The sequence below is a fragment of the Symphalangus syndactylus genome, chromosome 10 (genome assembly GCF_028878055.3).
Source record: "Symphalangus syndactylus isolate Jambi chromosome 10, NHGRI_mSymSyn1-v2.1_pri, whole genome shotgun sequence".
In the NCBI taxonomy this organism is placed as follows: Eukaryota; Metazoa; Chordata; class Mammalia; order Primates; family Hylobatidae; genus Symphalangus; species Symphalangus syndactylus.
In genome coordinates, this window is record NC_072432.2 from 36,475,772 (window position 1) to 36,501,825 (window position 26,054).

A 26,054-nucleotide genomic window follows, 5' to 3' on the forward strand; every position below is an offset into this window, starting at 1 on the left:
GGACAGGATTCAGAATATGCTTGTAGTCAGTCCCCCAATTTCTACCTGTAATTGTTTTGTTAAGCTCCTGTAGCATGAGGGTGCTATGTTCTGACAGCTCCTGACCTACTGTCCAGGGTCTCCTGTGGCTGGGTGGGTATATCTCTCTAATTCTAGGATTTCACATTATAAACTCCACTTTCTCACAGATATAAGCCATGTGAGCCAATTATCAATTCATCAGTAATAAAGGTAATATTTGATTTCCCCCTCCCTTATTCTTTGTCATATTTCTTAATACTGCTTAACAACTCAAACATTGAAGAGGGTTATTTATTGCTCAATCCTCACCCCTGTACCCAATACCCTGAACGCTTATGCTGAAAAGTGTCTTTACATTCTATTATATAATAAATGTGCCACATTTCAAAGTACATTGAATTCTATTCAATAGTAATAATATACAAAGTACATTCACATGAATATTATGGTGTGTTTTTATACCATTCTTAGTATTACAGTTTTAAGAAAGAATTTTAACTCAAGTTAATGAAAAAACACAAATGTTAAACTTGAAAAGCCACAGCTAGAAAGTTTAAGAGACTTGCCCAAGGTCACACCAATAGTAAGTCATTAAGCTGGACTTAAATTCACATCATCTACTACAAACTCTACTTCAAGTATCAAACCATACCACAGGCAGTATTATTGACAAAATGAAATAAAACTCCAGTCCGTTTCTTGAGGTTCCCAATGGATAACAGCATACCACCAGCTGATCAGATTAAAAAGAGAATAACTTTAGTTTCACCAGCAAATCTAATTTTGCTGTCCTAGTTTCGAGAAAAAGAAAACTCTGTTGGCATTTCCCTCATTTCCTTGTTCTCTCTCCTTAATTCAACATCTTCTTTTCAGAATACAAGATGGTGGCAGTGGTGGAAAAAAGACAGTATGCATAGTCATGACTTGAGAGCAATGACCCAAACAGAGTACTTAACAGATTTAAAATTTGTTTTACCTGCCTGAATTCTTTTCATGGGCTTTAGGCAGATTTAACTGTAAAATGAATGCTTTTTAGCCTGTATTACTAAAGTATATAAGTTAGGGATGTAATAAATACACTCCTAACTAACTGCAATGAGATCTTGCAATTAATTACGTTGGCAAATATTTGTGTACAGTGATACTAATATCTTTCAAGGGCTTTGTTATGTATAGAATTACATAGGATGTCACACTTTGGAAACATAACTGATTAAAACATAACTTTAGGAAACCCCTCTAAAGAAATTTCATCTCAAAATCTGTATCATACGTATTAATGGTAAAATATCTTAGAAATAGCTATATACTAGAAGATATATACATACCAAAACAAAGAATAGGCTGAATTTCAACTCATCAGATGCAAGTCAAAACCAGCAAGCAAATAGTCCCCCACCCTCTTCCTGATGTGTGCATCCTCTGCAGCCATTCTTGGCCAGAAGGGAAATTGCAGACCTAGCAAAGTGTGTCTCCTACCACCCGCAGAAGCTCCCCAAGGCCTCCTGTGGCCTATGTTCACAGTAAACATAACTTCTGCATGGAGTATATAAGATAGCAAGTGCTAAAAAATTCTAGGTAACTCTAAAACAATCCTCAGTTCTGCTGCAGCACTTGGTCACAACTACATTTCTCCTAGAGTGACATTGTCTTTACATAATGCAGTCAAGGACGCACACCCATCAGAAGGACGCACACTTTTGGGCACTTGATCAAATCAGAATTTCCAGAATTGGGGTTCGGGAAAGGATTATCAAGTAACTAAGCACTTTGGTAATTCTTAAGTCCACTTGAGTTTGAGAATCACCATAGTGTCTTTTTTATACTGACAATATTTCCAGTACCATAGTAGATGATTATACTCACAATTTTTTTCTTTCTCAAGTTTTGTGAATGTGAAAAAAGAAAATAAAGATTTTAGGTTTTTTTCTCTGAGGAAAATAAATTGAAATAGCTCAAATGTTATTTATTAAGTAACCAAATACATGTGATTTATTAAATTCACTAAAATCATTAACTTGCCCAAAATCTACCTTAATTCACCAAAGTGATTTTTGTTAGATGAGGGCCAAATCATCTATTTACGGACAAAAAACACAATATTTAACATTACGTATCTAAAACTTAGATTGCAATTCTGAAGTGAATATTGTATATAAATACAAATATGATGTTTATCCAAAACTATAAAAAATAATATAGCTGGTGATTCGGGGGGTGTTTATAATACAATATGTGATTAAATAAAAGCAATTTTTAAAGAGTATTTAAATTCATACTAACTTTAACAAAGATTACTTTTTTACTATTATTAATTCCCACAGTTCAGTGTCATATTAGGAAAATTCACAGTTCAGAATTCAGGCACTAACCTTTTTACAAAAGCCAAAGTTAAAAAAATTAATGTTCAATTATTTTTGTCCCTGGGTAACATTTTGTACAAAATTGAATACCAAACTCTTTTCTGAACTGAAATAATGAAACATTGGAAATTCCTGGTGGGGTTGCTTTGATTAATATTTGACACTTAGAAGTATGCAATATAATAATATCTAGGCATAATTTTAATAAAAAATGTGAACCTCTAAAAAATGATTTTAGAATATGAAGAACCAGGGAGAAATATTCCAATCGTTTATATTTTCTTCTCTCCTATTAAAATGTATAGAATAGTATCATCAAAAACTGAAGCTCTACATCATATGTTTTAAAGATAGAGCTATGTCAAGAATATATAAAAATAAATGTTTTACATTTATTCTTAAATTTTAGTAATTCATTTTATTTAATGACTCTCATTGCTTAATTATTTACCTTTAAATATAGTGTAGAGAAACAGCAATCTAAGTATTAAATGTTTCCCTAGATATACATTTTTTAATCTGAGTTTGTAAAAATAAGATACTATTATTTTAATACTTCACTACTTGAACTTGAAGATATTCCTTTATGTTAACGTACTTTATAATTGTAATCAAAGTTGAAAATCAGCAATAGACACTTAAAAATATATATAATTAAAGATACAATTTATTCTTTGGAACTTCTTACTAATTCCAGTCATATTTCACAGAATAATCTTCTTTACCCATCTATGACTCTAATCTTCATCACCTTAACATTTTTTAGTTCTCACTCATCACTGGAATTTCCAGACCAGGTATTTTAAAATTCAACAAGATAATTTACCATAATCATTCATAAGTATTATAATGTTGATAAAAAACCTCAATATTAATTCTCTAATCACTTAAACCTTTGTTTATATGTTTATGTAATAGTTATTTAATGATTATTATAAAGAACAATTTTTCAGACTTTAAGAGATAAAAGATTATAAAGCCCAATTCCTGCCCTTAAAAAAACTTGCATATTGTAAAAAAGGAAATGGACTTCTATAAATTACTTTAACACAAAGTAGTTTATTCTAATATCTCGTTAAGACCTGTGGTGAAGGAATCTTCTTATCTTATTTATCCCAGGGTTCATGTAAAAGTATTGTCTTGGAAGGAAAGTGTCAATAAATCTTTAAGTATCACAAAGTGCAGAACTGAAAAATTTACAAATCAAAAAGATCTGAATTTTATAAAATGTCCCTGTTTGACAAATGGCCCTGATTTTTCATGGTTTGGCATTTTTAAAATGTATCATGAATGAATGGGTACACAATATTGAGAATTACAAAACCATAAACACAATATGAGCTTCTTTATGTATATACACAAAAACTAATACAATTCAAGACAAATATTATCAATATTTATTTATGAGTGGAGGGCTGCAGTATATTATAATATTATTCTTACATTTTTGATTCCTCAAATATTCTAGAATGTGTAAACATTATTTTTATAAGAGAGTAGCTTTTAAATTATGCCATACGGTTCCATATGATCCTAACCAACTGAAATTTTATCACTAGGAGAAAACGGTCTCAAAAAAATTCCCTACCAGGGTTAAAAATGGTTCATGTTCTAAGATATTAAAATAAAGTGAGACCATAAAATAATATTACTGACCTTTTAAAAAGACCAGAATAATACTTGTACATCTAACAAGTTGTCTGTCTTAGAAATTTTGTTTGGGGGCTTGGGTTGGAATGGGGCCTTATTTAATGCAAGCACACAGCACCTAGCACAAAGACTCATAGAAGTTTCACAAAACATTTCAGAAACAGTCCTGACCCTGTCATTTAAAAGCTCTTCAATTTTAGTTAGGTGACTTCCTATACTCTGAGCTTCAGTTGCTTGACCTGAAGAAGTGGAGATACTGATCCCTGATTCCTAGAGATAAAATATGAAGCCCGCATGCCTGGTTTAAGACCTGGTGACCAGCAATCATTGATATGTACAGCAGTAATAATGATGATAATGATGATGATACCTATAATAAAGGCTACCAAAATGCAGTAAATGTCTAACATATACTAATGAATGTTCTGATGCTTTATAAGCATTAATTTACTTTAACTTCATAACAATCCTGTGCTCTTTGTATCCCCTTTGGTACTAGTGGAAAATGAACCACTGATAAAACAAATACATATTCGTACTAGTAAGAATTATAATAGCAGCAGTAGCCAACAGTATTATTGACAAGAATAATTAAATTGATAAAACCATTGATTGTAAATAAACAATAATGGGACATTCTTATTTATTTTGTTTGGCCAATAAAATATTACAGTGAGTTCCCGAAAGATGTTCCAATAATGTATAAATACATATCTTGCCAAAGATGACTACCTAAGGGTAACATTGATATGTTCTTCACACTCTATAAAAGCTTATTTCTTCATGGTTACATCTATTTTTTTTTAACTAGACTGATGGTGTATAAATGCCAGATGAGGAAGGTCCTATCTGCAGTATTTATGGTACTCTTTGCTTTTGCATAGCCCACATGTGTTTAGATATCTGTATGTTTCCTAAAGCTCCTGTAAAAAAATTAATCACAAATTTAGTGGGTTTAAAGCAACACAAGCTATTATCTTACAGTTCTGAAAGTGAGGAGTTTGAAAGGGGTGTCAACTTGACAATAATCCAGATGTTTACAGGGCTATCTTCTTTCTATAGGCCTTAGGAAGGAATATATTTACTTGCATTTCTCAGCTTCTGAAGGCTACCCACAGTTCTTGACCCATGGTCCCATTCCTCCAGTTTCAAGCCAGTGATATTGGGCCAAGTCCTTCTCATGCTGCCATTTCTCTGGTGCTCACTCTTCTGCCTCCCTTTCACTCTTAGGATCATTGTGATTATATTGGGCCCAACTGGACAATCCATGATAATCTCCCTATCTCAAAGTCAGCTGATTAGCAATCTTAATTCCATCTGCAACCTTAATTCTTCTCTGCCATATAACATAACATATTCACAGGTCTGGGGCTTAGAACATAGACACTTTTGAGGTACCACTGTTCTGTCTACCACACTATCTGAACACTGCTTTCAGCTATAGTTCCTTCTCTTCCTTTCCTAAAGCCTTTTGAAGTAAAACGGATACATGTGCAGTATACTTTCTGCTTCACTTCACACAGTATTTGTAGCAGAGCCCTGATTAAGTAGCTTATATGATCATTGTTTAGATTTATCCAGGAGTCAAAGCAAATGACACATTAGAAAAATTTTCTAGGAGTCAATTAGTGGGAGCTTGAAAGTTCCTTTGAGAATGCGAAGCACTAGGGAAATGCAAATTATTATCTTTCCATTTTTAAAGTACTCTTAATTACTGGCATTTTATAATATGTATTTTTAACAGTATCCACTATTTTTTTATTTTTTATATATATTTATTTCAGTAGTTTTGGGGGGAACAGGTAGTTTTTGGTTACATGGAGATGTTCTTTAGAGGTTTTGGTGCATCCATCACCTAAGCAGTGTACGCTGTACCTAATATGTAGTCTTTTATCCCTCATCCCCCTCCAACCCTTCTGCCCGAGTCCCCAAAGTCCATCATATCATTCTTATGCCTTTGCATCCTCATAGCTTAGCTCCCATTTATAAGTGAGAACAAACAATATTTGTTTTTTCCATTCCTGAGTTACTTCACTTAGAATAATGGCCTCCAGCTCCATCGAGTTTGCTGGAAAGGCCATTATTTCATTCTATTTTACGAGCAAGTAGTATTCCATGTTATATACATATCACGTTTTCTTTACCCACTCATTGATTGATGGGCATTTATGTCGGTTATCTATTTTTGCAATTGCAAATTGTGCTGCTATAAACAGATGTGTCCATGTGTCTTTTTCATATAATGACTTCTTTTCCTTTGGGTAGATACCCAGTAGTGGGATTGCTGGATCAAATGGTAGATCTACTTTTATTTCTTTAAGGAATCTCCATACTGTTTTCCATAGTGGTTATACTAGTTTACATTCTCACTAGCAGTGTAAAAGTGTTCACTTTTCACATGGACACCAACATCTATTTTTTTTAACTTTTTAATTATGGCCATTCTTGAAGGAGTAAGGTGGTATCTCATTGTGGTTTTAATTTGCATTTCCCTGATAATTAGTGATGTTGAGCATTTTTCATATGTTTGTTGGCTATTTGTATATTTTCTTTTGATAACTGTCTATTCATGTCCTTTGCCCCCTTTTTGATGGGATTGTTTTTCTTCTTGCTGATTTGAGTTCCTTGTGCATTCTGGATATTAGTCCTTTGTCAGATGCATAGTTTGCAAATATCTTCTCCCACTCTGTGGATTGTTTGTTTACTCTGCTGATTAATCACAACTGTATTATAACTTTGATGATTTAAAATACCCTAATGGTGATCATTAAAGACACAATTTTTCTAGCTTACATTGTAGATATTTCGCTTCCTGTTACTTTATTCACCTCCAAGGACCTTGAAAGTAGCAAAACTCTATAAATTTTTACTTTTATCAATTGGAAATTGTGCTTGTCTGTTCTATCCCTTGGAAACAATGTCTCTATGTTGATCTATTAGTAGGTGACAATATCATATTTTATGTTGCATATTTTTCTATTAAAAAACTAGAACCTTATTTATTTAAAAAATGGAAATGCTACATGGGAGGAAAACCTTTCTGGTTTGAGCACAAATATATATTTGCAAGATAATTTAATGAGTTTATTTCAGATAAACATATAGTGGTTAAGAGGCCGGGCTTTCAAGTCAGGCTGTCTTGGATTTTATTTTTTATTTTTTAAAATTTCATTTCTTTTTATTTATTTTTTTTTTTGAGAGTCTTACTCTGTCACCCAGGCTGGAGTGCAGCGGCCTGTGATCTCCACTCACTGCAACCTCCACATCCTGGGTTCAAGCGATTCTCCTGTCTCACTCTCCCAAGTAGCTGGGACTACAAGTGTGTGCGACCACAGCCAGCTAATTTTTTTTTTAATTTTTTTTTATTTTTAGTAGAGACGGGGTTTCACCATGTTGGCCAGGCTGGTCTTGAACTCCCGACCTCAGGTGATCCACCCACCTTAGCCTCCCAAAGTGCTGGGATTACAGGCGTGAGCCACCATGCCTGGCCCTGAATTTTAAAAATCCAGCTCTATCACTGACTTAACTATATGGCCTGAAGCAAATAATGAACCTCGTTGTGCCTAGATTTCCTGCTTATAACACATGGATAACACCACCTATGGAATCAGTGTTGTGAGACTTAAGGAAGATAAAGCATGCAGAGCATTTATCATAGTGCCTGACACCTGCTGCTAACAAAACTTTGTTTCAACTTTCTGGAAAGTGAAATCTCCTTTTGGAGAACAGTGGGAGGGATCCAATCTCCAGGAGACATAGTGGCAGGGAGTCACAGAGGGAGAAAGTCAGTTTCTTTTAGAATACTTATCCAATCCTGATGACTTCCAGGACAATGTCTCGGTTTGGAATCTCTGGTTCCTCATGAATTCCAACATTATCAAAGACAGTGAACTTTATGCCCAGAGCCTGTCCTTAGCTATAATTTTTTCAACACCATTTTATTTTCAATCTGTATGTTTGTATGTTTACCTTCTACTTATGGCAGTAGTGATCTTCTTATTTATGGCAGTGATATAAAGTGCTCCTTTAAAATATAGGACATTTAAGCTAAAAAAAAAGTCAGTCTAAGAAAAATTTTTATTGTACAAGAGGACAGGTAGAATAACCAAAAATTGAGGAAGGTCTTATGAGAATAACTGAAATTTGCAAAGCACTGTCACAGGGGACTGTACTCATGACTGCCTTCTGAAATGACTGGTGATTTTCTGGAACAGCAGTTATGCATCAGTAGTCACCCCCGATAGCTAAAGCAAACACTCTTAGCTGTTGCTTCTCCTTGCTAACTAGTTCTCATGGCTGAATTATTCAGACTTTTGTGAACTTAGGGTACTTGAGTCATCTGATATTGGGTTAGGGTAAAGATAAAATGGAATAGAGCTGTTCAACTTGTTCCATTCCTATTTCACTTAAATACAATCCCTGATGGGAGTAGCCACCTTTTGTGTATCCCCTGAATTGAGCACAGGAGTACAAGAACAAATGGTTGAAGAATAAATGAATGATGGATAATTATCCCTGCATAAGATTATGGGGCCTTTAGTCTACTCTTTCTCAATGAATATACTAAATTCCAAATGCTGAGTAAAAGCTATTTTCATCTCTGCAGTGTTTTTGTTCAGATCAGAGATATTAATTGCATTACTATTATGCACCATGTATTATGAACCAGGTATTCTCATGGATAATTAATGTATCAATATATATAATATTGCCTCTCCTAGGCATCAGAGAGGTTGCATAGCTGGCAAAAGGTGAAGTTCTGTTAGTGACAGAGCCAAGGCTTCATCCTGTACTTATTCAACATCAAATCCAGTGCAACGTATTTCTATATTATTAAGAACTACTGGCCGGGCGCGGTGGCTCACGCTTGTAATCCCAGCACTTTGGGAGGCCGAGGCGGGCGGATCACGAGGTCAGGAGATCGAGACCACAGTGAAACCCTGTCTCTACTAAAAATACAAAAAAAATTAGCTGGGCCTGGTGGCGGGCGCCTGTAGTCCCAGCTACTCGGAGAGGCTGAGGCAGGAGAATGGCGTGAACCCGGGAGGCAGAGCTTGCAGTGAGCCGAGATTGCGCCACTGCACTCCAGCCTGGGCGATAGAGCGAGACTCCGTCTCAAAAAAAAAAAAAAAAAAAGAACTACTCAGTCTTTCTGTAGATTAACTAATAATGGTCTTATATGGAGGATGATCTATCCTACTATTCAATAAATCATCAAGGATTTTAATTTTTTATTTTGTTTTTAAACATTGTATAATAAATAGATTTATATGGAGCCAGAGCAAAACTAAAATATTGAAAAATGACACCTCACCAAATAGCCAGAAAAATGTAACATTAAAGCATGTACAAATGTTAAATATACTAAAGCTACAAAACTGAACAAGTAAAACTAATAAAAGTAATGTATAAAAAACCTAGAAGTACATATATGACAGTTTTTTTCCAGTTTTTTTGTCTTTATTACATATTTTCAATTATGTTCATGTATTATTTTAGAAAAAGAAAAAGAAAACAAAATATATTAATATTCTAGGCACACAAAGAGGATATTAAATTTTATTTGCTCTTAGACCCTAATCACACTTTTTCTCTCTACTTGCCCTAGAAGATATTATAGTTCACTAAATATTCAAAGTTATATTAAAAGGCTGTAGGAATCTTAGCCAAAATAACTATACTACTTGTTATCAGATTAAAAGTTAATTTCATATTGGAAAATAACTTAAGATTATCTTTGTGTAAAAGGCTTCATGAATTTTAAAGATTTTTTTCATAATCAAACGAAGCTCTTCCACAAACCGAAGAGTTTGAAAAAGATTGCCAAAACTAGGGTGTTAGTTTAAGACTGGACATAAGAATTCTGAGGCTGTTCAGACATGTGGCATTCAGAAATGGCTATAACTTTATTTGTCCTTTTTCATATACTTAATTAGGTACTCTAAGGTCACTCTTGGTACTAACTAGTCAGCCAGCATCTATTCATGTGCTTATGTCTACTGAACTGATGCCAGAGGTTACCCTTTTCTTTAAAGAGCATCCCATCTGAGTACTAAAGCTACTGTCATATTAATGTTGTTTTCTATATGTCCTGCTAAGTTAGTTAACCTCAAAGACATAAAATTCATTCTTGTCTAAATTACTTGCATTTATGTACGTTAATGTCATTTTAGATAGAAAAATATTTCAACAATAATTTGCTTAGATGACTCTTAACAGCCCATATGTTTGCTTTAAATATGTTTCATTGACAAACATTCCTAACATGAAAAAAATCTGTTTATAGCCACTGTAGTTAAATAGTTCTTAATTTTGGAACATTTTGATGTATGAAATCCCAATATTTAAATGACATGTCACTTACATAGTTTACATGATTATTGACATAGTGGCAGATTTATATAGTCTAACATGTGAAATACCTTCAAAATAATTTGATTAGTTGAGATGCACACATGCTATTAACTGCATAAACACACACATTCAAAATATTCTTATACAATTGACCCTTGAACAATGCAGGGGTTGGGGCAATGACCCCTGAGCTGTTGAAAATCCCCATATAACTTTGATTCCTCAAAAACTCAACTACTGCTGACTAGAAGCTTTACCAATAACATAAACAATCTATCAACACATACTTTGTATCTTATATGTGTGATATACTATATTCTTACAATAAATAAGCTAGAGAAAAGAAAGTGTTATTAAGAAAATCATAAGGAAGATAAAATACATTTACAATACTGTACTATATTTATCAATACTGTAAGTTTACACCATCTGTTTACAGGATGAATTGCCCACCATTTGAAATGGTGGGCAACTGCAGCTGCAGACCTCAATCTACAGTATGTATCAAGCAAATCACCTTTTGCTTGTAATGTCATGACTTTTCTCTTCTTCTTGGGAGTACTACCAGCATCACTAATGGTATTTCCTATGAGTCCCATGGCATTATTCAAGGTTTACAAGATGAAGAACATACAAGAACCATGAGACATCTCTTTGTACTGTAATATGCAATTTACTGGACAGACAAACTACTCACTCAGAGATGACTGTCATCATACACCATTTTAGCAGATACTCCCAACACTTGATCTCATTGCAGTAGCAACAGGAGGTGGCCATAAAATTATTACAGCAGGACAGTTGTACTACAGTTAATTTTATGTAGTTATGATTTAATACTGCATCTTTATAGTTGTTTATATTCTTCTTAAATGTGAATAACAACATGTGTGGTCTGTGTTTGTGTGACTATGTTTTGATAAATTTTAGCTTTTTATAATAGATTTGTATATATTTTAAGGTAGTAAATAATAAAACAGACTAGTATCAACATAATTTTATGCATTCATGACATGCCTAATTTTTCCTTATTTTTTTACATTTCTAGGCTACCCAGTTCAACAGCAAGTTTTTTCAAATTGTTGCAAATATCCAAAAAATTTCCAATATATTTATTGAAAAAAAATCCACATATAAGTAGACCCATGAAGTTCAAATCTGTGTTGTCAACTGTATTTACAATTCTCTATGCACTTTCCTACTTCTATTTCATTCACACATACTTTACTTTCCCTACTAGATAACCACTTTCTCATTTTCCTCTCATTTTCACTAGCACAACCCTAACTCACCCCAACTAAATAGCTGGAATTAATCTAAAGGAATTAAAGAAATAGGCAAATTGTGTGTGCCCTGCTACTCAGCCTACCAATGCCATTTTCCCTATACTATAGCCCCTTAATTTTCTGTTCCTGTTAATTCCCTCCCTATCACTCAATGAAAATATGGCCACCAAGACTGGATCATAACTTTATTTACACTATGGTATGCATAACACTAAAGAAAATATAACTAAAAGCAGTACTACCAATTTCTGGCTGAAACAATCATTCTCTCAAGAACTAGTTGCCATTTAATAGAGATGACAAATTTGTTCAAAAGAACTTATTTCTCTGTCAATGTTGAGACAACAATGCATCCCATAGTTAAATAAATATTTGTGAAACAATGTCTTAGAGGAAATTGAAGAGACATTGTTTCAGAATCTCTCACACATTTAAATATCCTAATATGTATATTCAGAACATTTCACCACAGAAATTTTTTTCCAAAGAACATACAGTATATGCTACAGAACATGGTTTGGGCAACAAAGTACTAAAGGAATAAAGCCATGGAAGTCTATGTCCACATATTTCAGGAATTGACTATCAGGTAAGAAAAGTATAAGTCAACTTTCATAATGTCCCACATGGCAACTCACCTACTCATCCAGCAACAGCAATAATTGTCAATTACAGAACACCAATTTTATTCCAAGTATACTATTTGTTTTTTCATCTTTTCCAAAAGAAAAAAACTTGAGGTATAGAGAGGTCTTATAATGAAGTTACATAGGGTCCTACAACCACTAAGTGAAGCAGCCATTAGATCATTTCTGCAACAGATCAGAAGACGACTCTAAGAGGTCATTACTACATACAAACACAAAATACATCCTTAGTGAAAGCAGAAATGTAATGTGTGCTAATTGCTAACTTCTTAGCAGACTAGTCCTCATAAAAGATACATAAAAAAGCAGCCCCTGTTTTCTTTCCATAATTATAAATGCTTCCTAATTACCCATATGTTGCTCAGAAATAGAACTTTGCTTAATGGAAGCTTTCTATTATTCTGTTGACCTTCACAGATCTAGGTGAGACATTGTATATATTTATAACCTGTAGGGAATAAATTACTTCAGGCATCAATTAGGCAATTCTGATTATGTCACTAAAGCTTTATTCGTAGAACTATATCAACTATTACTCTTCTACCTGTATGATGATATTAGAAATGCCTTCATCACAAAAATCATTAAGACACTGATACAGAAGGCAAGTACTGGGAAGGGCGTGGTCCTTTAAATGATACTGAAAGTGGGAAGGGAAGTACTGGGTAGAGGAGGGTGTGGTCCCTGGCTAGGGCTCTATCCCCGGGCCTATGCCCACGGACCTAAGTAAGGACAGGCATTTTTGTTTTCCTGCCCAAATATTGCATTTTCCAAGACCATCCTGGCTTGTCACGCCCCCATCCTGTGCCTATAAAAGACCCTTAGACCCTAGCAGGCAGGTGGCTGGACTTCGAGAGGAACGCACTGGTGTCTTCAGCCAAGACAAGAAACAGAAGCTATGAAAGAAAAGTATATTTGACACAATGAGTGTTAAAAAGTGTTCAACAGCAGCAAATATTACAATCAAAATTATTTAACAAATAAGTGATAAAAGAAAAATATTTGTGATGCATAAGACAAAGTTTACATTTTAAATATGTAATGTGGTCTTACAAGTTTTTAAGACAAAAAGCACAAGAGAAATATGAATAAATGATGTGAATATATAACACACAGAAGAAATCAAAATGCCAAAGAAATATATGAAAAACACTCAATTTCAAGAGACAAATGCTAATTAAAATAGTAGCAAAATATCACTATGAAAATGCCTTGTGTGGTGAGCATGAATAGACAGAGGTTCTCTCTAAACTGCTGGAGGAATTGTGAATTTTGCTTATATTTTTATAAGAGTAATCTCATAATACATATTCAACAACATGTCATGAGAGAGAAATAAAATTTCTAATTTATTTCATTGGAATTTTTTTTTCTGAAAGCCGAGAGCATTGCTGTCTAACAGAAAATTTAATTCTAATCACAAATGCATGGCACATATGTCGTTTTAATGTTTTTAGCAACCATACTGCAACAAATAAAAAGTAAGTTAATTACAATAATACTAATTTATTTCATCAAATAAATTCAAAATAGTATCATCTTAACATGCAATTAATATAAACATTCTTGAGAGATTTTACATTCTATTTTTTGTGCTCAGTCTTTGAAAACTGGTATGTATTTTACATTTACAGCACATCACAATTTGAACTAGACATATTTTAAGTCCTCAACAGCCACATGTCTAGAGGCTACAGTGTTAGGTAGCAAAGCATACAGTTTTTTGCCCATCAGAATACAGAAAACATGTAAGATTATAGCAATCTGACATGACAGAAACATCTGCACCTTGGGAGGCCAAGGCGGGTGGATCATCTAAGGTCAGGAATTCAAGACCAGCCTGGCCAAAATGGTGAAACCCCGTCTCTACTAAAAATACAAAAGTTAGCCAGGTGTGTTGGCAGGCACCTGTAATCCCAGCTATCTGAGAGGCTGAAGCAGGAGAATCGCTTGAACCCAGGAGATGGAGTTTGCAGTGAGCTGAGATTGCACCATTGCACTCCAGGCAGGGTGACAAGAGTGAGAAACCATCTCAAAAAAATTTAAAAATTTAAAAACAAATCTTGTCTGAAACAACTAACGTGTAACAAGAATTGCCTAAATTTATATTACCAACCTGTTTGAATGTGTTTTTATCTAGCAATAGACAGTCTCTTGGATTCAGACAGGAAGAATAGAGCTAGACTTATTCAGGAGTAGAGCTTTGTAGAGCTTTATCAAGTAGTTGTGACAGTAACTACTAAGCAAATGCAAAGACAGGATTTTAACAAGAATGAATGGATTCCAATATGGATAAAAAGGAAGGGATGATATATAGAAAGTAAAGCTAAGGAATAATTTAACACTGTACCAAGATTTTCACAGAAAGAAATGTCAACTATTTATTCTCCATTAAGATCAATACCAAAAAAACAAAAAAAGAAAAAAGGAAAGAGGAGAAGAACGGGAAGAAGAGAAGGAGGAGCTCCAGAAATGTAGAAGGAATGAAGAAAATGAGACAGAAATTCTTTTTCTTTTCTTTTTTTATTATACTTTAAGTTCTAGGGTACATGTGCACAATGTGCAGGTTTGTTACATATGTATACATGTGCCATGTTGTTGTGCTGCATCCATTAACTCATCATTTACATTAGATATATCTCCTAATGCTATCCCTTCTCCCTATCTCCACCCCACGACAGGCCCCAGTGTGTGATGTTCCCCTTCCTGTGTCCATGTGTTTTCATTGTTCAATTCCCACCTAGGAGTGAGAATATGCGGTGTTTGGTTTTCTGTCCTTGGGATAGTTTGCTCAGAATGATTGTTTCCAGCTTCATCCATGTCTCTACAAAGGACATGAGCTCATCCTTTTTATTGCTGCATAGTATTCCACGGTGTATATGTGCATCATTTTCTGTATTTGATTTTATTTTACTTTATTTATTTATTTATTTATTTATTTATTTATTTATTTATTTATTTTTGAGATGGAGTCTCACTCTGTCACCCAGGCTGGAGTGCAGTGGTGCCATCTTGGCTCACTGCAAGCTCCACTTCCCAGGTTCATGCCATTCTCCTGCCTCAGCCTCCCAAGTAGCTGGGATTACAGGCACCCACCAGCACGCCCAGCTAATTTTTTGTGTTTTTAGTAGAGATGGGGTTTCACCGTGTTAGCCAGGATGGCCTAGATCTCCTGACCTCGTGATCAGCCCACCTTGGCCTCCCAAAGTGCTGGAAGTACAGGTGTGAGCCACCATGCCCAGCCACCAAATTTTCTTAATCCGGTCTGTCATTGATGGACATTTGGGTTGGTTCCAAGTCTTTGCTATTGTGAATAGTGCTGCAATAAACATACATGTGCATGTGTCTTTCTAGCAGCATGATTTATAAACCTTTGGGTATATACCCAGAGCCTGCATTGCCAAGACAATCCTAAGCCAAAAGAAAAAATTTGGAGGCATCATGCTACCTGACTTCAAACTATACTACAAGGCTACAGTAACCAAAACAGCATGGTACTGGTACCAAAACAGAGATATAGACCAATGGAACAGAACAGAGCCCTCAGAAATAATACCACACATCTACAACTATCTGATCTTTGACAAACCTGACAGAAACAAGAAATGGGGAAAGGATTTCCTATTTAATAAATGGTGCTGGGAAAACTGGCTAGCCATATGTAGAAAGCTGAAACTGGATCCCTTCCTTACACCTTATACAAAAATTAATTCAAGATGGATTAAAGACTTAAATGTGAGACTTAAAACTGTAAAAACCCTAGAAGAAAACCTAGGCAATACCATTCAGGACATAGGCATGGGCAAGGACTTCATGACTAAAACACCAAAAGCAATGGCAACAAAAGCCAAAATTGACAAATGGGATCTAATTAAACTAAAGAGCTTCTGCACAGCAAAAGAAACTACCATCAGAGCAAACAGGCAATCTACAGAATGGAGAAAATTTTTACAATCTACCCATCTGACAAAGGGCTAATATCCAGAATCTACAAAGAACTTAAACAAATTTACAAGAAAAAATCAAACAATCCCATCAAAAAGTGGGCGAAGGATATGAACACACACTTCTCAAAAGAACACATTTATGCAGCCAACAGACACATGAAAGAATACTCATCATCACTGGCCATCAGAGAAATACAAATCAAAACCACAATGAGATACCATCTCATAGAATGACAATCATTAACAAGTCAGGAAACAACAGGTGCTGGAGAGGATGTGGAGGAATAGGAACACTTTTACACTGTTGGTGGGACTGTAAACTAGTTCAACGATTGTGGAAGATAGTGTGGCAATTCCTCAAGGATCTAGAACTAGAAATACCATTTGACGAGACAGAAATTCTTAAATACATAAGAAAATCTACACATTAAAATGTATTACTAATGGAATTCATGGAGCTGTTCTCTATAAGTTTTCATAGCAGAAAACCCCCCTTTGGTGTGATGCCATCAGCTTTTGAGAACAATTAAATTGCTGCCGTGACACTGATCTTCAAGCAACAATAAAAGTAAAATCCTTTCCTTGATGCCACATCTTCAGCTGCTTATCAGACAGCCATATTTCTAAAGGGCGTCTCTATGGCCTCCATCACCTTACCTTCTTCCACTCACTCCCATTTAGCTCTCATCCTCTTTACTAAAGCTACTTACTTCTCTCTCTAAGGTCATCTGTAAGTTTCATGATGCCAAATCCATTGGCTAAATTTCAGGCTTCAATTGCCTGACCTATCAAAAGAATTTGGGCCAGTTCAAAATTCTTACCTTCCTGAAACATTCTATTTTTGAATTCTTGTCACTATATCTTTGTTTTCCTTCTTTGTAGCCTCTCCTCAGTCATACTGAGCAACTCCTCCTTCTCTACGAACACTGAAATGTTTGCTTTCCACAGGTCTCTATCCTGGGTCACCTTATCTGTGTTATCCTATTCATTGTTGCAGTTTTAAATACAATGTTTTTCTTAATTTTATATCTCCAGTCTGAACTGCCTTTCTGACATCCAGATCCTAAAATCGAACTGCTTACTTGACATCTTAATGCGACTATTTCTCATGCTCCTCAAACGTAACAGATCTGAAATTGAAATGACATTCTCTCATGCCCTCCCGGTGTCCTCTTGTTCCTTCACTCCTTTCCAATGGAGTAAATGACACATTCTTGATTCTCCTAGATTTACAGACCACAACCCTAGGTGTCATTCTTCACATTTCTGTCCCCTTCAGACTCCAAATCTACTATATCACAAAAGGTATGTAAGTAATAGTTCTTAATAAATCTGTCCACTTCTCCCTGTATTTTTACTCATTGCCAACCCCTAATTGTTCGCCAACTTCCATCGCTGCCCTTTTCCAATTAATTGTATCAACAGCAGCTCATGTGATCTTCTAACACAAAACCTAATCATGCCATCCCTCATTAAAAACTCTTCAAGAGCTCCTCATTATACTTGGGGAGTTTTTTACACAAATTTATGCAATTAGGTTTTGGTTTACTTTTCAGATTCTTCTCCTCACTCATTATAATAACATTGTGAGTGTAACCTTGTCATATCTTGAAAAAATTTTGTCTCTCTATGTCTCATTTCTTCACTGACATCATCGGATTTGATTGATCACATCTGAACTTCATTAATTTGTTTCTGTCTCTGAAGTTTAGCAAGAACACACTGAATTCTTGTTTTCTAAGGTGAACATTAATAACATACTATGTATAACTTAATGGAGATACTATACTTTCTACTCCATTGCAGAAAAATAGGTTGGTAAAAGACTAATCTCTAAAACACAGTACTTGTATTGCTTCATATTGATATTAATCCACTGAGATTGTATATAAAGTTTTCATAATGGCCTGTTAATGGTGCCATATTTCTTCATATGCCAGGGGAGTTGAAGATAATCCCTAGTTTTATATCTCATCTTACTCTTTTACTTCCTCTTTTACTAAGTAAATACGTTTTTTGACATTAACTAAGATAAATGCCCCAACCATTCTCTCACTAATGTATGCCTCAATTTAAATGTATTTTAAAAACTTGCCAGAAACAGTATGCTATAAAATTTTCAGATAAGTAAAAATATCCTGTTAACAAAACATGGGAAAACATTGTTGTTATACATTCATAGCTACATAATTCAAAGCTCTAAACCTTTTAACAGTGCTTAATTCTTATAATACTAACCTTTGAGTGAATTATTTTATCTCCAGCTCTAAGGATTTAAGTTTGAAAAACTAAAAATAAATGCATGGACTTTCTTCAAATTTCACTAATAAAGGCAGGACACTTGAAATATGCTCATCCGCAGGACCACCAGACTTACTCATATTCTATTCCCAGTGCATGAAAGGAACAGACTTCATTCTCAGATTATTTAATTTTCAATGGAAGATACGTAGAAGACATCATTTTAACAATAAGAAAAACTTTTGAAAAGAGAAGTTGATAGCTGGCAGTTTTTGAGGAATAAAGGTACACTAGCCCAAACTTTTTTTTTCCTCCCAAAAAGAGAAATTCACTCAAAGTAGTTCATGTAAGGAGAAGTTCATTTAAGGATACTATAAGCAATTTCATGGACAAATAAGATCAGAAAAATAAGTGCAGCTGCTCCGTCACTAGAAATCAGAAATCGAGACTACTCCCTCTGTCTTTTGGTCTCCTCAGTTCTTTCATCACAGTTTCTTTCTATTTATGCATCTTAAACATGAGGCAACTAACTGTCATCTTATACTGTATACTGGATCTTCCACTGACAATAATCTCATCTTTTATCAATCTTCTACTGACAAGAATCTTTATTCTTTCATTTAATAAGACAAAAGGACTTTGTGGCTTATACAGATTATACATGTGGCTTACTTACACAGATTCAACAAATCTGTATAAGCCTGACAACACACGGCACTGGCCATTAAGCAACCGGTTGGCTGGCTTGCATCATGTGCCTATTCTTGGCCCAAGTGACTGTTTCTGGGAATCTGAATAATTGTCCTCATTCTACTTGATTTACATGGCTGTGGATCCATAGGATGTGATAAAGGAAAGGTCTCTGATCTACAAGTAAGTACTTAAAGTAGTGAAAGTTCTACGCTTTTACTGAGAAATTATGAGAGAATTAAAGAAATTATCCCATTAATTGAAACCAGAGTAGATTTTGCCTCAATTTTATGTCATTCACTTTTTTACAATAGTGACCTAATAATTTACTAACTGTACTAAAAACACACTCCTCTCCCAGTATCTTAAACTGTATCAATATATTAAATCTAAATAAAATGTGATCAATAGAAAATGTGTAATCTTAGAGATTCTTCAGACAGGAACAATAAATATTCTACAATTGCTATTTCAATGATTTTATAGAATCATGCCCTTTTGTGTTTCTCCACTCCCCATCCTAGAAAAAAAACATGGTCACTTAAAAGTTTCACCTTTAACTGTTTAGAAAAGCTTCCATAGATGAAAGAACACAGTGAATTATTAAATATTTTCATATGACTATACTGAACAATATGACTTCTTGTCCAGAGTAGACACTACTCTTCTGACACCCTTACTTATCAACTAGTATGATTCCCATTTCATATGAATTCAAAGTAGAAACACAATAAACAGAAGCTATTACAAGAAGGCTAAAATTTCAAGTGGTCTTGACACCATATTATTCCTCTGAAAATTAGACATGATCCTATAACAAAAAAGGAATGAGAATATTGTTTCCGACCAAAGGAGGCTTTGTTCTCAGCATGTATCAGATGAAAAAAAAATGAGGCATATAGTAAATGGAATTCCAAGTCAGAGACTGTTCTTATACTTTTCAGTGTGTCTCTATAATGAGAACACATATGAAAACAGAGCAATGGGAATTAATAATATGGGAAAATGGCAGAGACACTTAGAAGAAACAAAGATATGACACATATTATGATGAAACATAACAACATACTTTAATGAACCAGATATAAAGGAAATCTTGTAAAAGATCACAAAGCATTAATTAATTACTCTTCATGATTAAAGAGGGAAGTCATCTTTCTGGATTACTTCAGTGCAGAACACTTAGAAACAACAAAGAGATTTCAATTCAGGGGTAAATGTCTAAAAGGCTCATTATTTTTCTCTGAGTAAAAACTAATTACTGGAGGGGTATAATTCCATATGATATCTGATATTTTCACCACCGGGACTATTTCAATGTCTGCACAAAAACTTAGATACAATTATTTATATTTAAAACAGGAAAGGAAAGGATTACAAGGCCAAATAATAACTTACTTTTTAAATAATAACTTATGAAATGTTTGCCTTTTCTATACTTATTTCATAGCTATCTCCAAAATTACTGCAAGATACTCTATATTCTACGAAAAAAGCAGTAAATTAGTAAGTGTAACTTAGGTGATTAAGCAACAACCATTTAAACTCTTAAAACATGTGATTTATTTTTGTCAGGAATGATGTTCCTCATTTTATGTTGGAATTTTGTTTTAACCCAGTAGTAAGTATTTTGGTAAAATAGATTCTCATCTTCTTATAAGTTGAAGTACTCCATAGTTTTTCTGTTTGATGCTTATTTTTTTCAAATATATTTATATATTATGTAAACTGAGTCACAAATGGTACTCTGAGATATGAGAAAACAGAGCATGCTCTCATTTTGTCTTATTAAATTCCTTCTTTATTCTTTCCTGCAACTGCTCTAGTTTAATTCCCTTTTAATCAACCTATCCTTAGTTCTTCTCATTATGAATTTCTTTTTTTCTCCTCTCAGAACTATTAACCACAATATATCCCCAAGGATATAGCAGTGTCTTTATACAAGAGGCCATATCTCCTAATTTTTTTTGATATGAGAGCTTGATTGCTTCACCCATTAAGTTGTCCCTCAAGTCAGTATGAGGCAATCAGTATGAGGCAGTTTTTCAATAAGAACTCCCACTCTTATATAAGCTAATATGACACTACTGATCAATGACCTGAGAATTAATATAACAACTAGCATGTATAAAGCAGTTACTATTTGTTATAAGACCCTAAAAAGGACTTCACCAGCATTTACCCGTTTAATCCCCTAAACAACTTTCATATACAGGTTTTCTTCTCTCGGATTTTGCTTTTTAATAAACAAAATAAAAAACTGAGACAGTGACAGATTTCATTATTTATTCAAGGTCATAGATGAGACAGGCAAAGAAGCTGGGACTAGATCTGAGGCAGTATGAGTCAAAAGACCACTATAAGTAGGGCATAACCACCTACAATACATCCTCAGATAGATATTGCAGAAAAGGTTCCTCTACTGTCCCAGGTGTAACTTTGAATATGCTGATATTTAACCTTGAAATCTTCAGCAATTGCATTTTTCAGAATTATTCCTTATTATGGTGAAGATATCCTGAAAGCACTCCTTGTCTTCAAAATCCTAGCAAAAGTGACCTTAGAACATTTCCACATTGGTCTGAAGAAAGCAAGTTTTTCCAGCCACCAGCATGGAACCAGGTTATTTCCTTAGTGGAACAAATGTAGGATGCTGGCTATGTTGGAAGATTGCAGTCAAAGCAAAAAGCTTCAAATCTTTAAGAACTTCAAGCTAGAGGGCAGAGACCTAGACAAACCATGTTCCTTACAAGTTATGTATAAGCATCCAGCTTAAGGTGAAACAGTCTAAATGCTAGTTCCACCCTTTCATGCTTTCTGTTCTTAAGCAAATCATTTATTAAAGTTTCATCAGATGCATCAAATAATATCAATAAAAATTAAAAAACAACTATGGGGTGGAGAAAACTCTGTGATTTAATAAATAATCACTCCCTAATTAAAACAGCAGTCAAAATTAAATTTTTAAAATCATTAGTTTTGGAATAAAACAGGAAGAATCTCTCTTTTGGACACTGATAGCAATATATAGTTAAATACAAACCAGAAAATACATTCTAACTGGAACTTTCACCCATCGTGCATCATTTTCACCTTGTTTTAGATGTGGGTATTCTATTTTTCTTGCTTCCATTAAAGAACAAGTTGGATACTCAACAGTTAATAAATCTCTGATGGCAGTATACACTAATGTTGTCTAGCAGTACATTCTATCTCCTGCTAGAAATATACCTTCCTAGGCATGAAACTGTGTTTACCATTTTACATTCTTATTACTACTACATGACTCTTGGGGGGGAATAAAAGTTTGTTGTTAAGTTAATGAATGGGTGACCTTCAAATAATTACTAGTTATGAAACCATGAGCAACTCACACTCTGGATCTCAGTGCTCTCTTCTCTAAATGAGGCAGTTGGACCAATTGACCCCCAATGTGCCATATTAAGATAGTTGTTGGAAAGAGAGGGAGCTCTCCATTAAAAAAAAAACCCACTGGATTTATAAAAGCTAGAAGATTACTCATATCAAGAATATGGGCATGGGATAATGTCAAAAGACAATTCGTTGTTAGAAAAGTTTCATTATGTTGGCCAGAAAAGGAAGTAACTGAAGCAAGTGATAAATACTGCATGGAGAAGGACCCAAGGAGTTGGGGCGGGGGGATGCATGGGAGGAACAAGAATAATTGGAATGCTATAAATATTGATTCACATTACCCTTGCATTATTCACAATAGCAAGTGCCTCAAAGTATTGCTTAGTATGAAGTGCAATAAAAGGCATTTTCTGCTTAAACTGCTTAATCTAGATGTTTGAAACAAACTGTACCCCATTCTCTAACAAAATTGTTAAACTGAAATTACAAAAGAGGTAACCTGCTCAAAGTTTGAAAGACATGGTTGGTTTATAGATGCTAGCAAAGGCTGCTCTGCTGCAGACCATCAGAGCCACAGTTTTCAAGAATGTCAATATACAATAGTTAAAATATTAATAATATTAAGTTACGGGCTCTAAGTCCTTTCTTGTCACTTTTCATTGACACAAATATACTTCTTATTTAACTGAAAGCAATCCCTAAAGTTTATTTATGTAAAAATGCACTAGCCAACAGAAATAGCTACAACCAAAATTACATTACCTAAAAAATTCTAGAAAGGTATGAGAAATTTATTTCTATTCAGCAAATTAAGAGAATTTCACTCAGAATATACTTTCTTGTTGCATTTCTCACCACGAACACTCCAGTAATATTAATACCTAAGTGAAGTTTTTTAATTTAAAAAACATTTTTATATCACTGTGTAATTTGCAAATGCATTTGAAATGCTTCAAAAAGAACTAAATAAAACTGCCTTAACGTCCATTTCAAAATATAAATCTACTTCTGCATTCAACCAAGTTGACCGTTTTCCTTTGACCAAGTTAGTAAAGCCAGTGGAGTAGGGAGGTGGTGTTGGTAGAGTTTCTCTGCAAAGCCACCTGCCAAGAAGCAGGGCACTTACAGTCCGCGCTACCAATTCACCAGACTGGGTTTTGTCAGGCCGGGCAGGTAAATGGGTGACGCTACAAATGAGCGGTTTTGCTGGGCTTACCGACTGTTAAAAATAATTACGTACAATTTTAAACGCGCATTGCTTTAAAATAGGTTGCAAAGTGATTTTAGAAAGTACAGGACACTGACCCGGGTGCTGGGGAAAGTTCCAGCTCCTCAGAAGTTGCAGACACTGAGGGTAGCCCGCTGGCCAGAACTCCCAGCGCGCTCCCTCCTCGTGGCGTCCAGATGCCCCTCAGAGAAGTCAGGGACAGAAGAACCCTCTGGGCTGCCTGGCGGCAGGATAAAAAGGAGAAGCCCTGTCTCAGGGACGCCCTGGCCTCAGTGCCCGAGTGCAGTTGTCTAACGATGGCCCGTGGTCTCCGCAGAGCCCCGTAGCCTGGCCTCGGCGTCAAGCCCCTCCGAATGCGCGACTACCCACCTGGGGGCGCTGGGCCGCAGGGGGCCGGGGCCGGGCTCCCAAGCCTCTTGCCTGGCGCTGCTGGCAGCATTGTGGCGGCTGAAGCCGAGGGGCCTGCGCGCTGCTGCCCGCCGAGCGCTACCTGGACTCTCCCGGCCACAGACTTCCTGCGATTTTCTCTTCCTTTGGCCCTTGGCTCTCCCCAGCCCGCTTGCCACTCGCGGCGGCTGCGGCCAGGTCTCAGGAAACGCAGCCCCGGGGCTCATGCCCGCAAGGCCAGGGCTTCGCTCTGCTGGGCGCCCAGAGGAAGTGAAACTGCTCAGGGGCCTGCTCTCGCATCCCTTCTCAAAAGGCCGCTTTGGTTTCTTATAACACTTCTGCGCCTGTTTCCTTCCTCACCTTTTCACCCTAGGATATATTTAGACCCCTGTTGCTGTAGCTCTCCTTGTCCGTTTCTAGGTCTGCCATACTGCCATACTGCCCCCACTTCCAGGCAGACGTAGGGAAACCAGAAGTGAACATTTGCTGGAAAGAGAGAATAATTAGATAGATAGATGAGTAGATACATAAATGATAGATACATACATATAGAAATGAAGATACAGCTAATACTGTAATTTTAAAAATATTTCATTTTACACAGACTTTCTAGGCTAGGTTCATAAATTGAAAAGTGATTTAAAATTCCATATAAAATGTATTTCTTACTCCTGCTCCAACTCAGAAACAGACCCAGTAAAAAATTATTTATGGCTCTAAATAGCCTCTCCAAACAAGAGTTTGTTTGCTTGTTTTAAAGATGGAGATATATCAAAGGAGTTGTCCCAGAACCTTAAAGTGAATGTCTCTCTCTCAAGCATGTCTAAACTAGTCATTTGCCTTTTGAAGTTGAATATATTTTTTGAATATCAATTTGGTAGTAATACATAGTTTATTGTTCCCCTCCTCTTCCTATAAAATGAAGGCTTTCTTTGAAACTTTCCCTCGGATGAAGTGCTTTTTAGGAATAGTATAAATATCAAGTATCAAAAAATGTTAATTTTTTCACATAAATGAACTTATTAGAGCTTTATAACATAATGTAGAAAACTTGGAGTAGTATGTGAAATGTCCAAAAAACTTGAAAACAATTATAGGTTGTATTGTATTTATCTCGTTTCCAGTAGTTTCTTTAACATCATTATTAATTTTATGTTGATTTTCTGAACTTTATATAATGGAACAAAAGATTTCATCTAACTTATGAAATATTATATTGAAAAAAATGGTTGTCTTCTATATATGCCCATTAACAGAGAGACTTCAGCGTAATAGGCAAAAACAGAAATTTGGATTGCAGTGTTTGGGTGTTGTTCAGTGTATCAGAAACTCAGTTCTTAGGAAAGTATGTCTTAAACAAACCCATTGGAGAAAAGAATATTCTAACTGATGCATCTGCTGGTATATGTATTCCTGACAAGAGCTACTTTAGCCAACATGAACCCTCCAGATGATGCTCCCCAATTAAGTGTCCAGATCTTCAAAGGCACCCATTTATGCACACAAAAACTTGTTAATAAAGACAGTGTTCAGATAGGAACTTATATCTGTCACATATACAGGACAGCCTTCTTCTATGAAGAGCCCTGGATTAGAAGTCAGAAGGTTGCAGCTGCCATCCTGACTCTGCTCCGCAATATCTGGGTGTTTGAGGTAATTCTTAATATTTCTGAGCCTTACATATCTCATCTAATTTATTCATTATTAATGAATAAATTAAAATTACTGTATTTGAGTTTCTGCTAGATATAAAATGTTATAACACTGTCTCCTAATAAAACTATAGAAAATAAGATTTATAATATGAAAATTAAGTATATTTTCAGAAGCTCATTTCCACTACTTATGTCAAATGATGCTAGTAA

General features: G+C 35.1%; 1 protein-coding gene across 1 annotated transcript in view; it reads right to left on the bottom strand.

Moving 5' to 3' along the window:
• The window catches only part of BANK1 (B cell scaffold protein with ankyrin repeats 1), a 281,258-nt gene extending 256,642 nt beyond the window's left edge, over nt 1-24,616 (bottom strand). Inside the window, 1 exon segment of the mRNA XM_055296901.2 lies at nt 24,172-24,616. Coding sequence (XP_055152876.2) covers nt 24,172-24,241 — 70 coding nt within the window. The 5' untranslated portion in view covers nt 24,242-24,616.
• Between the last annotated feature and the right edge of the window lie 1,438 nt (nt 24,617-26,054).